General features: G+C 41.8%; 1 protein-coding gene across 1 annotated transcript; it reads left to right on the plus strand.

Moving 5' to 3' along the window:
- Positions 1-880: 880 nt before the first annotated feature.
- Positions 881-8,181, plus strand: LOC131443338 (hydroperoxide isomerase ALOXE3-like). Its single transcript, XM_058612871.1, has 14 exons — positions 881-1,042; positions 2,305-2,512; positions 2,617-2,698; positions 2,783-2,905; positions 3,004-3,107; positions 3,968-4,140; positions 4,293-4,436; positions 4,525-4,728; positions 5,063-5,149; positions 5,294-5,460; positions 6,069-6,190; positions 6,310-6,410; positions 7,526-7,696; positions 7,795-8,181. The coding sequence occupies exons 1-14, from the start codon at positions 896-898 to the stop codon at positions 7,972-7,974; spliced, it is 2,013 nt and encodes a 670-aa protein (XP_058468854.1). The 5' UTR covers positions 881-895; the 3' UTR covers positions 7,975-8,181.
- The last annotated feature ends 6,406 nt before the right edge of the window (positions 8,182-14,587 follow it).

The following is a 14,587-nucleotide window of genomic DNA, read 5'->3' on the forward strand; positions in this document are numbered from 1 at the left end:
ACCCGCTTTCTGGAATACCCCTCTGTTCAACTGCTTGAGTACACAACTATTTAATCTTGAGGTCACACAGCCGCCCGAAGCATTAGCTTTTACAACAAGGTTTGTGCTATATACTGGAATAGGCCATACCTGTATAGACCTGTTCTGTAAACTGAATACATTCCATTGTATTTTGCAATCCACTTGGCAAGCTATTTTTGAAAGTTTAGGCTCATTTTCTCAAAGACTTCCCTTCAAACACAGTCCTTGTTTTTGCAACCAGCACAGTTGCCCCGTAGTAGCTATTCAATATATTTTTACTTTATGTTTGAGCTCAAAGAACAAATTACATTACATGTCATTTAGCAGACGCTTTTATCCAAAGAGACTTACAAGGGAATTGAATACAACCTGCCAGGGGTGGAGTTGAACTTGCGACCATGAAGTCTTTGGCACACAGGGTACCAGTCTTAAGCACTGAGCCACTTTGCAAAGAATATGAGTCTTTTTAAACAATAAAATACAATATTTTTGAACAATTAAATCCATTTTTTTTGCTTTGAAAAGCAAAAAAGTGTTGTTTGAAAATATTGACACAAATCTAATTCCATATGAAACAGGTTAGCAAGGTAAAGGAAAATTTACTGTTGTCTAAAAAACAAACAACAAAAAAACTATGCAGCATTTGTTGTAATTCGTAGAATAAATAAGATGTCAATTTCCCCACTGCGGGACAAATTGAATTGACTTTGAATTGACTTAGGACTTATCTTATCTTATTACATAAAATGAGAATAGGAGCAGATGGAATTAGGGGGAGGGCTTAAATGACTGGAGTCAAGTGACTAGGAAGGTTTTAAAAAGCAGAGTAGTTGAGACTTCAGAGCACAAAGAAGAAAATCCTGGACCTGTAGCCATGGCTGAGTACAAGATAGAAGTGTCAACAGGTGACATGCAAGATGCAGGAACATGGGATCATGTATTTCTGACCTTATTTGGAAATGAAGGACAGAGCGAGCGAACTGATTTGGACAACTTTGGCTGGGACTTCACGACTGGGACTGTAAGTTGACTTCACTTGTACATTGCACGTAGAGTGCAAATGCAGTTTAGGTTGTGCATACGTATGTTATGTACAGTGGTGTGAAAAAGTGTTTGCCCCCTTCCTGGTTTCTTATTTTTTAGCATGTCTGTCACACTTAAATGTTTCAGATCATCAAACAAATTTAAATATTAGTCAAAGACAACACAAGTAAACACATTGCGGTTTTTAAATGAAGGTTTTTATTATTAAGGGAGGGAAAAAAATCTAAACCTACATGGCCCTGTGTGAAAAACCATATCTGACTGTTCTGAAATGTGGTGTTCCTTTTACGCCAGATGTAGTGGGACACACCTTCCAAAAAGTTCAACTTTTGTCTCGTCAGTCCACAGAGTTTTATCCCAAAAGTCTTGGGGATCATCAAGATGTTTTTTGGCAAAATTGAGGCGAGCCTTAATGTTCTTGTTGCTCAACAGTGGTTTTCGTCTTGGAGTCTCTTTCTTATGGTGGAGTCATGAACACTGACCTTAACTGAGGCAAGTGAGGCCTGTAGTTCTTTAGATGTTGTTCTGGGTTCTTTTGTGACCTCTTAGATGAGTTGTCACTGTGCTATTGGGGTAATTGTTGTCGGCTGGCCACTCATGGGAAGGTTCTCCACTGTTCCATGTTTTCTCCATTTATGAATAATGGCCCTCACTGTGGTTCACTGGAGTCAGAAAGCTTTAGAAAGGTCTTTGTAACCTTTTTTCAGACCGATAAATGTCAATGACATTTGTTCCTGAATTTCTTTATATGGCATGATGTCTTCCTTTTTTTGGACTTCACTTTGTCTGACAGGTTCTATTTAAGTCGTCTCTTGATACAATAGGTCTGGCAGTAATCAGGCCTGGGTGTGGCAAGTGAAATTTTCCAAAAGATTTGACTAACCACAGTTACCTCATGATTGTGGGGCAATTACTTTTTCACATGGGGCCATGTAGGTTTGGATAGTTTTTTTCCCCATAATAAATAAAATCATCACTTAAAAACTGCATTTTGTGCTTACTTGGGTTATCTTTGTCGTATATTTAAATTTGTTTGATAATCTGAAACATTTAAGTGTGACAAACATGCAAAAAAAATAAGAAATCAGGAAGGGGGCAAACATTTTTTCACACCACTGTACGTTATGGTCAGATTTCAAACATTGATTTAAATTTAAAGTATTCGTACATTTAAATACAAAACCCTTTTCAAAGCACAGCATGCCGCACTTCCTTCAGTGTTAATATTTTCCCTTGCAGACAGGGACTTACACCATAAAAACCAGTTCATCTCTGGGGAGACTTCTGCTGGTCAAGGTGGAAAAGGATCCTTGCTTTTTGTTCTCAGAAGATGATGAGTGGTACTGCTCCACAATAGTGGCGACAACTCCAGAGGGAGAGGTCATTCTTTTCCCCTGTCACAGGTGGATCTCCAGGGGAGAAGATGTGGAGCTGAGGGGAGGGAGAGGTCTGAAAACTCCAAAACTTATTTATCATAGAACATTCAAAGTACCATTTTAAAATGTTTTTTTATTTGAAACTAAAAGTCTGACTCCTGTTTTTACCTTTTAGCAATGAAGGTGTTTGAGGATGACCATCCCCTGTGGATTGAACATCGAAAAAAAGAGCTGACATTTAAAAAGAGCTTGTACCAGTAAGTGTACAGGACAGTATGGGACTCTATCCGTATGTATTTCACAGTCGTTTGCTCATTGTTTTGTTTTTTTTGTTTCTTAAGATGGATGATTGTGAATGAAGGACTACCCCACAAAATCATTTTTGATGATGAATACAAGCTCCCAGCTGAAATCCGCTTTTCTAAATCCAGAACAGCTGAACGATCTGATACGAAGTTCAGAATGTGAGTCTTCTATAAGTATTGAAACTTGACACAAGCTGTGTCCATTAAAGTCACAAACCATTTGCTTTTCTTCTTTCCATTACCCTGTCCTAATTCAGGGGGATTGAATTAAAGCTTAAAGGGATGATTGGCTCAAAGGAAAAATGGGCAAGCATTGACGACATGAAAAATGTCTTCTGGGCCAAAAAGACGACAATATCAGGTATTGTTTCACGTTTGATTTCCGCTGCTTTGCTCTACACAGCAATGCTACTGCTATAGCCTCAAGCTAACAATGAGCATTGTATTTCTGTTTCTTGCATTTGTATATTTTATAATGCCTATTTTACATCCCTCTGAAGTACTTGTCTGCTCCCGATCTTGCTGCTGTAACAAGTGAATTTCCCCAGTGTGGGATCAATAAAGTCAAATCTAATCATTTTATGGGCTCTTATCAATTTACTGGACCAGTAGGTATTTCTGGTTAAACTGGCTGATCATTATAGTTGTAGCTGTTAGAATGATCATGCAGTTTGCACTTTTGGGAACCAGGAAAAAAACAACCTCATTATTATGTGCAGTACATATCTCAATGACTTAGCTGAGCTCCAAACTAACCAGTCATCACTCACACAGTAAGCGTTATTTGCAAAATATGACCAATTTATAACTTTAAATAAACAAAAACAATGCATTCAAGATGTGACACAGCCCACAGACTATAGTAATTGCAATCTTTGCCTAACTGGGGAAGTTAATGCATCACATTATGACAATGTATTTTCACATCTACACAAGAAGCGGAAGCAGGAGGACTAAGCAGTACGATGTTATCCGTCATATATTTTGATTATAAGAGTTTTTTTATTAATTATGGTAAATCTACATGCTCTGTCCTGAACACACACATATATATATACATATAAATATCGTATGACAATATTTTCAGTTCAGCAAGCGCTGCACAAAAGTATGATTTCTAGACTGCATTTCAGCACAATTTTTTATGAGCATGTTAACTTGACCTTGGTGGGTAAAAGGATTTTGAACATCACATTCAGGCATTTGCTTTCTTCCCTCTAGAGTACCTTGAAGAGCACTGGAAGGAGGATGACTTTTACGGATACCAGTTTCTAAACGGAAACAACCCCAACATGATTAAGCGCTGCTCGGAGCTTCCTGAAAACTTTCCAGTCACACAGGAGATGGTGAAGCCTTTTCTGGAAAAGGGAACCTCTCTGCAGGAGGAAATGAAGGTATTACAGAAGAATGGCTTTAAACCAGGGATATCTTTTGTTTTGGGAGATAATTTGTTGATTTACCATGTTTGTAATTTTATTATGGTTTATCTGCACCATTTATTACAAATCTGTGCTTTATCACGATGCCTTGATTCTGTACCTCATAGAAAGGCAACATATTCATCTTTGATGAGAAGAAGATGGACGGAATTCGCCCAAGAGATAATGATGGAGAACCTCTGCCTGTGACTGCTGGTCTCTGTTTGTTCTACATGAATCCAGAAAACAAACTGAAACCAATAGCAATTCAGGTATTTCACTGACACAATGAATCTGTCACCATATTTATTATTAGGATATGTAGGTGTGAGTGAAATCAACATTTTTCTTTATGTTCAGCTGCATCAAAAACCATCCGAGCAGAATCCCATCTTTCTGCCGAGTGACACAGAGACAGACTGGCTACTTGCTAAGATCTTTATCAGGAATGCAGATGTAATGGATCATGAGTCGACTCATCACCTCATGTGTACTCACTTTATGGCTGAGGTTTATGCTATTGCCACTCTTCGCTGCTTCCCTGTGATTCATCCACTCTACAAGGTATGACGACACAGCAGAGTTTTTGTCAGTGACTTCTCTCAAAGCCTTTTAAGCCTAAACATATGAATATAGTTGATTTTTAATTTATGTTTTGTTCAAGATCTTGTTGAACCTGTTACTTCCTAATCGGGCCATGATCTGTAAAGTTTTTATTTGCACATCCATATTATGTGTTGACATAAAGGACTTTTTTTCTATTTTCGGCGTCCCATTTTATTAATTAAGAACTTTTCAAATAATGATGTCTTCCTGTTAGGGATCAGCACGCGTACTGCCTGTTAAAATAAACAATGATATTTAGACATTTAACATTCTCCCCCTCTTGTCTGTTCAGCTGCTGATTCCACACTTCCGGGTCACTCTCTACTTAAACACAATAGGCCGAAAAGAGCTTTTTGGACCTGATGGGGCTCTAACTATGGTTGGGATTTTTTAACATACAGAATTATTTCTTTTCCATTTACATAAAACTAAATACAGGTTGTTTTTACTTTTTTTACAATGCAATTTTTACTCTTAGAGAAACCCATCTCATGATAAATATTTCTATGTTTCTGATTATTAGAGCTCACTTGGTTATGAGGGGATGATAGAGCTTATGAGAAGGACTCACTCTGAAACAACCTACAGCTCCCTCTGCCTGCCAGAAAACATCGCTGAACGGGGACTGGAGTCTGTCCCTGACTTCTACTACAGAGATGATGGACTGTCAGTGTGGAACATTATCAACAGGTTCACAAAATTATTTGAGCTGTTGATTTTAAAGCAGGATGCAGATCCTCGTACTGTATGTAGATATAGAATAGAATAGAATAGAAGCCTTTATTGTCATTGTTTACTAAGTAGGACTGACAAAGTCTCTATATCAGGTGAGCAGAGGCTCTGAGAGCACCAGCCATTGTGTACACACTTACAAAGTCCTCTATCTCTATCCTTTCTGGAGTCCCTGTTGTTGCCCTGTCAGTGTAGTGTGTTGAGGATCGCCGTGTGTGGTCACACAATAACTCCACATCGTCCATTTTGTGTGCAATGGACGTGGCATTGGGGAGGAAATGCAAGGGGACTTTGAGTTGCTGCCCAATGGCAAATTTGGCAGGACCGATGCACTTGGCATCACAATCAAGTGCTGAAAGCTACTGCAGAAGACAGAAGACAGTTGGGGCATCAGTAGCTGCAGACAAGCACACCACTCCATCCAGACAATCACCATTGAGAAGATGGGAGAAAAGCTGCCAACAGTTGCTGGAGCCAGGACTGTGGCAGAAAAACTAATGATGAGTTGAGGAGCACTAAACATGCATTAAACAATAAATTACCAAAACTGTTTGTGTGTTTATCAGATTTGTGAAGGCAGTGGTGGAGTTCTATTATCCCACAAACAGTGATGTCTGTAAAGACGCTGAGCTGCAGGAATGGATCAGTGAGATATTCACTCATGGCTTCTTGGGAAACAAAGCATCAGGTATTTAACCCACATTCTGACACAATGTGTTAACACAACCTGGATATAAAGCAACGCATATTATACACTGTAAAATATCTCAAAGCAAATATAACTGATCATTGTGGTGCTGCCAACAGGAATACCAGAATGCTTTCATTGTACAGAGGAAGTGATCAGATTCATCACCATGGTGATCTTCATATCTACAGCTCAACATGCTGCAGTCAATAATGGACAGGTGAGGCAAGAGTAAATAGGAGATCAAAGTTGCTTTCATTCTTCAAAGATAGAGGACATTTGACAGATCTGCAAATTTCTTCATCCCTTATTTTTTTTTCTTTTAATAATCGTCCTTAGCAAGGCCCGATCTCATATTGTAATTGGACAAGATTTTGGCCTACATAAACCTAATAAATGCATTAAAGCCCACTTCAGCTTTTTCTGCTGTGATTTTTCGTAAAGTGAGACAAGCAAATGTACAGAAACTGTGAAAACGAATTTCCCCAAGAGGGCAACTAACTAACTAACTAACTAACTAACTAACTAACCAAGTAATACCTAGAGTCAGTCAGAACTGAGGAAGCTTCCTGGATGAGAGGTGAAAGGTCTTGAACTGTTCTCAAGCAAGTGTAGCTGCCTACTGTATCTCTACTACCAGGGATGGTTTTAGGAAATTTGATGCCCTGGGCAAAGAACAACTTGGAGACAATTACTGACATCCGCAAATTCTCCAATTTGCAAGATTTTACGCAAAAGACTTAACACTCCTATAATCGTGGGTTAATCTCCAACTATTACCAGGGACATATCTAAAATGTCAATATTTAACAGAGGAGTCTGGTGTATTTAGCGACAGCACCGTTGATCGCGAGCGGCATCACAAACCCTGCCACTGTATTTCAGTCTAGTGACTGTGTCAGACAGAGTCTGTGCTCCGGTCATGGAGGAAGTACTGAACAAATACTTTTAATGAACTGATTCTGATTCTGACAATGATTCAGTGGCACTGAAAACAACTGCTTTGCATGTCACTGGTCACTCGTTTGTGTGTGTCGTGTGTAAAACAAAGTCATGGCAGTTTCATGCAGCCACACAGTGATGACTCGGCCCACATTACGTAGGTATTATGTAGTGTAAAACCAACCTAAACCATGGCGTGCCAAGGCGAGACGAGCTGGTACCATAGGTGGAAAAGGGGCTTTTGTGTGTTTGTGTGAAAGTCTCTGTGTGTGTGACAACGAGGCCTATGTGTACTACTGAAGATTCCTTTATGTTGAATATAAATTCAGTTAATTTCATTTATTTATTTTTTTTTAATGTAGCTACCACACTAAAACTTGTTTCATCATCTAGTTCGACTACTTCTCCTGGTTGCCAAATGGTCCAATGCTGCTGCACAAACCTCCTCCAACCACTAAGGGGCAGTCAAGCATGACGACGATTTTGGAGACCCTCCCAAATATTGGAGATACTGCCAAACTACTGGCGTTGTTGTGGTTACTTTCAAAAAGATACACTGACTTTGTAGGTTTGTGCTCATACATACATTAAAGAATACAGTATGATGATGATTAAGACCTTTTGTACCAGGAAACCCTGTGTCAATGTACTTTTTTGTACAGGTTCCCTTGGGTGCTTACCCTGAACAACGATTCGATGAACCTGCCCTGAAGGAGATGATAAAGGAGTTTCAAGCAGAGTTGTCTTACCTCAGTGAAGAAATAACGGCAAGAAACTCACAGCTGGAAGTGCCCTACACATACCTGAACCCAGCTGAGATAGAAAACAGTATCACTACTTAAGACAGATGAAGAGAGCGATCCTGGATTGTAAATTGAATAAATTCTGGGAGATACTGTATGGGTTTATGAGTGGGAGCATGCTGCATGACAAGATAAGCAGAGTGAGAGTTTCTGCTCTCATATCAGGTTTTTAAGATTCATGCTGTGTGATGTGTCCATCAGATGACGTGAATAATCAAAAACAGTAAATAAACTGAATTTAAACAAGTTCTTATTTGTTCCTTTCTTGTGACATACTAAGCTGATGAGGCACACCCGTTTCCAGTTCCTCATCTGCATCCTTAACACTCCACTACGCTGCCAGATAGTTCTTCAAGGATGCTAATTCTATAGTTAGGCAGCTCCCTCCACCTGACTTTTACTTTTCCCTTTTGTAAGACAAGGATGTTCAGTAATCTACTTTTGTTATCCAGTCTCTGGTTTCACCACAAAAAAACAAAATCAAGTAATTGTGTTTTTATATATTAACATGGGTGCCAAAAATCAAAAACAGACAGAACATTTCATTACAAGATTAGCCAGGTCATTTTGCAGGAGGGAGTTATACGGGACATAGCAGACATCTCTTATTCGTTTGTATGGTTGCCATGAAATTAGGAGAAATAGATAAAAGCAAGACAACTAGACGAGCACAACAGGTCGTCATCAAAAAATGCCAAAACTACTGGAACTGGAAACTTTTGTTCTGAGCACAGGTTACAGGTTACTAGATAAAGAGGCACAGAAAGAGGCACTGAAAACAAAAACCTGGACCTGCCATTTTATCAATTATCCACTGACAGGTTGAGTACAAGATAGAAGTGACAACAGGTGACATGCAACATGGGCTCATGCATTTCTCACCCTATTTGGAAATGAAGGTCAGAGTGATCGAGCTGACTTGGACAAATTTGGCAGGGACTTTACGACTGGGAGTGTAAGTTGAATCCAGTTATTCATTGCTCTTACATTGCAAATTTTGGTTAAGGTTGCCTGTGTATGTTTATATTTGACAGATCTGACAGAAACTGTTCAGAATCTAAAATCCACGACTTGCAGTCTTAATGTGCTGCCTCCAAGCTTGTAGAAAGATGTTTTTAATTGTGTTGCTCCAGATGTATTAAATATAGTAAATACTTCTCTTCTATCAGGACAATTTCCCAAGGCCCTGAAGACTGCAGTGATCAAACATCTTTTGAAAAAGCCTAATCTAGATGCCTCATTAATAAGTAACTACAGACCCATTTCAAACCTTGCGTTTTTGTCGACGATCATTGAGAGTTTATCAACAAATTCACTCTTTCATGACCCAAAACAATCTCTTCAGTGCTTTGCAGTCAGGTTTTCGACCACACCACAGCACTGAAACTGCACTTATTAAAGTGTTAAAGGATATACGTCTTAATACCAATGCATCAAAAACTTCAGTGTTGGTACTACTGGATCTCAGTGCTGCATTCAACACAGTTGATCACATGTTGCTCGAAAGACTGGAGAAGTGGGTTGGAATTTCTGGTACGGTGCTAAATTGGCTCAAATCTTAGAAGATCATGACTTCTTTGTCTACCTGGGTAATTGTGAATCTGCGTGAACAAAGATGACATGTGGGGTCCCTCAAGGCTCCATTCTTGGGCCAACATCTATATGCTCCTACTGGCCCAAGGATCATGTACATCATAGTATCATAACATCTCTTAACACTCGTACACTGATGACACCCAACTCTATATTACAGTGTCACCACATGACTGCGGTCCATTACAGTCGCTGAGTGAGTGTATCCATCAAGTCAATCAGTGGATGGGGCAGAATTGTCTCCAGCTCAATGCAGAAAAGAAAAAAGTCATTGTTATTGGTCCCAAAAGCGCAAGGTTTGAGGTCAGTAGCCAACTTGACTCAATGACACTAAAAACCACAGACCAAGCCAGAAATCTTGGTGTAGTTATGGACTCAGACCTGAATTTTAACAGCCACATAAAGACCATCACTAAACCAGCCTATTATAATCTCAAAAACATTGCACAAATTAAAGGATTTATGTCTAAACAAGACATGGAAAAACGTGTTGATGCATTTATTCTTAGTAGGTTAGATTATTGTAATGGTGTCTTTACAGGTCTCAGAAAATGGACCACATCACACCTGTCCTTAAATCACTGCACATTTACTACCTTCATTTACTATTTGTTAGACAATGAAATATTCTTTTGTTATCCAGCCCGTGCTTTGGCTTCTTCACCAAAGAAAACCTGACAAATAATTGTGTTATAAACACAGCCGTCGACAAGGAGATTCTACAGCACCTCATTCTTCCCTCTGCTGACAAAGATTTGCAGTCCTGCTAATGATAGTGATACATTTTACTATAGCATAGCCCACTACTAACTGCTTTGCTGAACCACAGAGGCACATTTATCCAGTTTGTTAGGTCACAGTTTTCCTCCAGGGCTGCCACGTTGGACTACTTGTGAAATGTAACTGCATGTTTAACCATTTGTCTGTAGTTTAAGGAAACCTGTTTGACAGGCAGCAATTTCAATGGATGAAAAGAGGCAACTTTGAAATGTGTTAATAGATGCAGTCTGAACATTTCTTTGTGTTTAAAAGATTCACATTCTCCTCTGTACGAGAAAAACAGGTCGCTGAAATGAGTTTAAATATACTCTTACTTATATGCTTTTACTGTTGTTAATAATAGCATAACCTATTCCAGCAGATACACCTTATGTTTATTCACAACCACTTTTACTGTTGCAATAAATGCATACACGGCATACAGTAACTTCATTTACAATTGTTTTTAATGCTGGAACACTAACCATTCATGCTTTTTCTGCTGTCTCTATAGATGTTACAATATGATAGTAATTTTCGAGTTCTTGTTTTAGGCCGGCTCTGCAGCTATGTGTTTGTTCAAATGAGCAGTGCAAATAGTTGTGTAGCTAATACACCACACTCACTACGCACTGATCTGTTCATTTAATTTGTAGTTGCCGCTGTAATAACAACGATTGTCACTTTTTTGTAATGGTTAATTTCTTATTTTACAGTACGTAGATAACGTATGGATGGATGTTACAGTAGCGTGGGTAGTGTTGCGCCTTCTCTTTCTCGGTCTGTTTGTGAGGCAGACGTTCTCCACAACAGACATGTTAGTGTGAATTTGAATTCAGTGTTCAGATTAACTATTTAATTCAGATTAAGATTTAATCTTGAAGTCTTGGGCGAAGAGCCTCACAGACTGTGACATTGTGACGTCGACAGCTGGGGGCGTGGACATTCGTGTGCCATTCGTGGACGTGTCGTTTGCAAAGAACTGAATCCTTTGAACGAGTCATTGGCAACGAACCAGAGAGTCAACTCCAATCAATTCCAATTCCGGAGTGAGTCAGGAGTTCAAAGAAGTAAAATGGCAGATGACAAGCCAGATCTGGAAAGCCTACAGCGGAGACGGTCAAATGCGCAGCGGAGCCTAACAACGCGTATTAACCGCCTTAATGTCAATGCTGGTCGTCTAGGTGCAGAAAAATCGTCGCAAGAGTTGGCAGGGTTGGAAAACGACTACGATGTTTTCATCGATGCCAGCAATGAATATATAGATGAACTGGGACAGATAGGCCCAACAGACGATAACAGTGAACTGAGCAATGCCCTAGCAACGAGGGACGCCATTGTGCAAAGGTACCGTGAGACTATGGAAATACTGTGGTTCAAGGATGCTAAGTCGGAGATAGAAGCCCTCGTGACACAGTTCAATTCGGCCTTCGATCAGGTTGAGGCGCTCCGGAGGGAAAATATACTGCCGTGGAGTCAGAAAGAGGCCACAGGAAGACAACTGGATCGAAAGCTTAATAGACTGAGAGAGCCTGTATATGCTTGGAGAGGCTATATTCCATACGGAATGGAGAAATGGACACTCCTTTTGGCATTAGAAGATGAAAAGGAGGCACTGATGGATAAGTGGGCGTGCCGCCGGGATAACGAACGGGGAAATGGGCATATCCGACCAGTAACCCGTGTTCGGACCATCCCACCTGTTCACACCTACTCGGCTATTGTTTCCCTGCCTGTTGACAGGCAGAGTACTGGATGTGTTACCAAGCCTCCTCCGCAGCCTCAACAACCTAACCGTAGACCCACTGTCAGCTTTACTCAGCCTCCAACCCTCACCAGTACACTATGGCCACCGAGGTTTCACACTGCTCCCACCAACACCAGCATGGGACAAAGGGGAACTTTGCCCACCAGCAACTTTGGTACAGTCACAGGGGGAGAAGGCAGCTCTCAGTGGGCCCGACCCAAAGCAAAGATCACACCGATAATCTTGCCTAAGATCTCCGGGGACGAGAAGGCTGATTGGGAGAGTATCCAGGCGCAAGCGGGTCCCACAGAGTCCTTTGAAGTGGAGCAGAAGAAACTGAAGGGTCAAGTGACAGAGTTACAGAAGGTAACGGAAGTCAATGTCAAGAAGGTAGAGGAGCAGAGTAAACTGAGGGCCGAGATGTCTGAGCTCAGTAGGGAGCTGAGCTCTGAAAAGACCCAAACTGCAGAGCTGCAGGAGACCTTGGTGCAAAGTCAGGAGAAGCTCACTAAGCTTCAGTCTGACTTCTACCAGAAAGAGTCTGAAGAAGAAGAGTCTACTCTGCATCAAGACCTAAAGGCACCAGAAGAGACCCAAACTGCAGAGCTGCAGGAGACCTTGGTGCAAAGTCAGGAGAATCTCACTGAGCTTCAGTCTGACTTCTACCAGAAAGGGTGAAGAAGAAGAAGAGTCTACTCTGCATCAAGACCTCAAGGCACCAGAAGAAAGACTGAGCTTAGCACAGGAGGACTTGGCTACCAACACCAGCCAACTCCTGCTAACCACACCACTGCTAACTCCAAACCAGACAGGTTTGGAGGCTCAGACAAAGGAACTGAAGAGAAGCCACAGCTCATTGAAGCCAGAGCTCACTAAAAAAGAGCAGAAGCACCTGGTGATACTGTCTTTAGAAAGCAGACTTTCTGAGAAAATGCTAACCCAGTGGCTTGCACATGTGAGCAGCCCCAAAAACTATGCCTTCCCCAGTAACCATTTTGAGAAGCTCTTATTGTTCCTGAAAGGCCAAAAGTCATTACCCACAAGAGTAGAGCTTTGGAAGTTCAGCGAGCCAATCCCCATTTACATTTCTGAGAGACCCAGCTACCATGAGAAGCCGGTCGACTGGAGGAGGATCCTAGAGGGAGTGAAGAAGATCCTGAAAGCAAGGGGCTTCTACCTCAAGCCCTGGGTCCGGTCTGGTCAAAGTGGGAGGAAGGACGAGGCAAAGCCTGACCAAATGACTCTCCTTACTGAAGGAGAAATGGATGTAAAAGCATCAAACCCATTAACTCGTTGCGTCCTACTGAGCCAGATCACTGGATTGTACGACCCAATCGATCTAACAACACCTGTGAAGCAAAAAGGTGTAATTCCTGTGAGGAAGGCCTCCCAGGAGGCTGGCAAGTTCACTAAGGACACTTGGGATGAGTCCCTCTCTGACGAACTCCGAGGGAAACCAATCGAGCTGTTCAAGGAGTACACTCGCTTGGGGAGCATCAAGTTGCACAGAAGCCTCACACCCTCCGGCTGGAGGGGCGAGCCCTGGGGAATCACATTCTCTGACGGAAGCTGTGAATCTTACGGCGCCGTACTGTACCTGCGATGGGAAACGTCAGATGGTGTAGTTACCCGGTTGGTGGAAGCCAAGTTAACCCCCTTAAACCAGAAAGGCGACGCAATCAAAGCCGAAATCTGTGGGGCTTTCTTCGCCGCACGCCTGAAGGAATACATGCTGAAGCATGGAAGATTGACTGTGGAAAAGTGGTATCACTTCATAGACAGTCAGATGGTGCTGGGAGCCATCCAGTGGGACAGTTACGGATTTCAAACATTCTTTGCAAATAGAGTCGGAGAAATCCAGAAGGCTGGGCCCGTAACTGATTGGTGGTGGATCCCAGGTGAAGTCAACGTCGCTGATCTCGTCACGAGAGGGTGTTCACCTGAGCGACTAGACGAAAACTCCGTGTGGCAGAAGGGTGCCGAGTTCCTGTCTAGTCCTAGTCCAGTTAAGGATAGGCCTATGAAATCTGCAGCAAAAGTGGTGGCTGAAGCTCGATGAACGGACTCCAAAGAAAAGCCTTTACAGCAGTTCTCACCAGGACTCAAGCTAAGGGGTCATTGAAACCCGCTAACAAAGACCCAATAGCCACAGAGGTTCTAGAGCCCGCAGTACTTGAGGCCAAATCTGTTGACACGAAGGCGAAAGAGACACTGTGGGGAGCCGCGCTCATAGATCAAGTGGGTCCGGAAAAGTACAGCTCTCTAGCTGCGCTCTGTGGAGTAGTCGGCTATACCAGAAGGGCGGTGAAGACGTGGTTGGCTTGTATAGGGAGAGCCCCTATCCCAGCAAAGTGTGGGGTGGTACTGTCAGTAAAGGAACTCGAGGCTGCATTCCACGACCTGTGCCTGGCCGCCCAAAAAGAGGTTGCATTCCCTGTAACGACACTAGACAGACTCGTCGTCAACAAGGACGAAGCTTCGGGGCTCCTGCGGTGCTACGGCAGAGTCCAAGCCATCACCTGGGGAAACCCCGGAGTACCCCTGGTCTCATAT

This window comes from Solea solea, chromosome 17 (assembly GCF_958295425.1).
Source record: "Solea solea chromosome 17, fSolSol10.1, whole genome shotgun sequence".
NCBI classification, from domain to species: domain Eukaryota; kingdom Metazoa; phylum Chordata; class Actinopteri; order Pleuronectiformes; family Soleidae; genus Solea; species Solea solea.

Coding starts and splice junctions, on each gene's coding strand:
- LOC131443338 (XM_058612871.1), top strand. CDS start 896: ATGGCTGAGTACAAGATAGAAGTGTCAACAGGTGACATGCAAGATGCA. Junction 1,043..2,304: donor GGGACTTCACGACTGGGACT/GTAAGTTGACTT, acceptor TTTCCCTTGCAG/ACAGGGACTTACACCATAAA. Junction 4,729..5,062: donor TGATTCATCCACTCTACAAG/GTATGACGACAC, acceptor TTGTCTGTTCAG/CTGCTGATTCCACACTTCCG.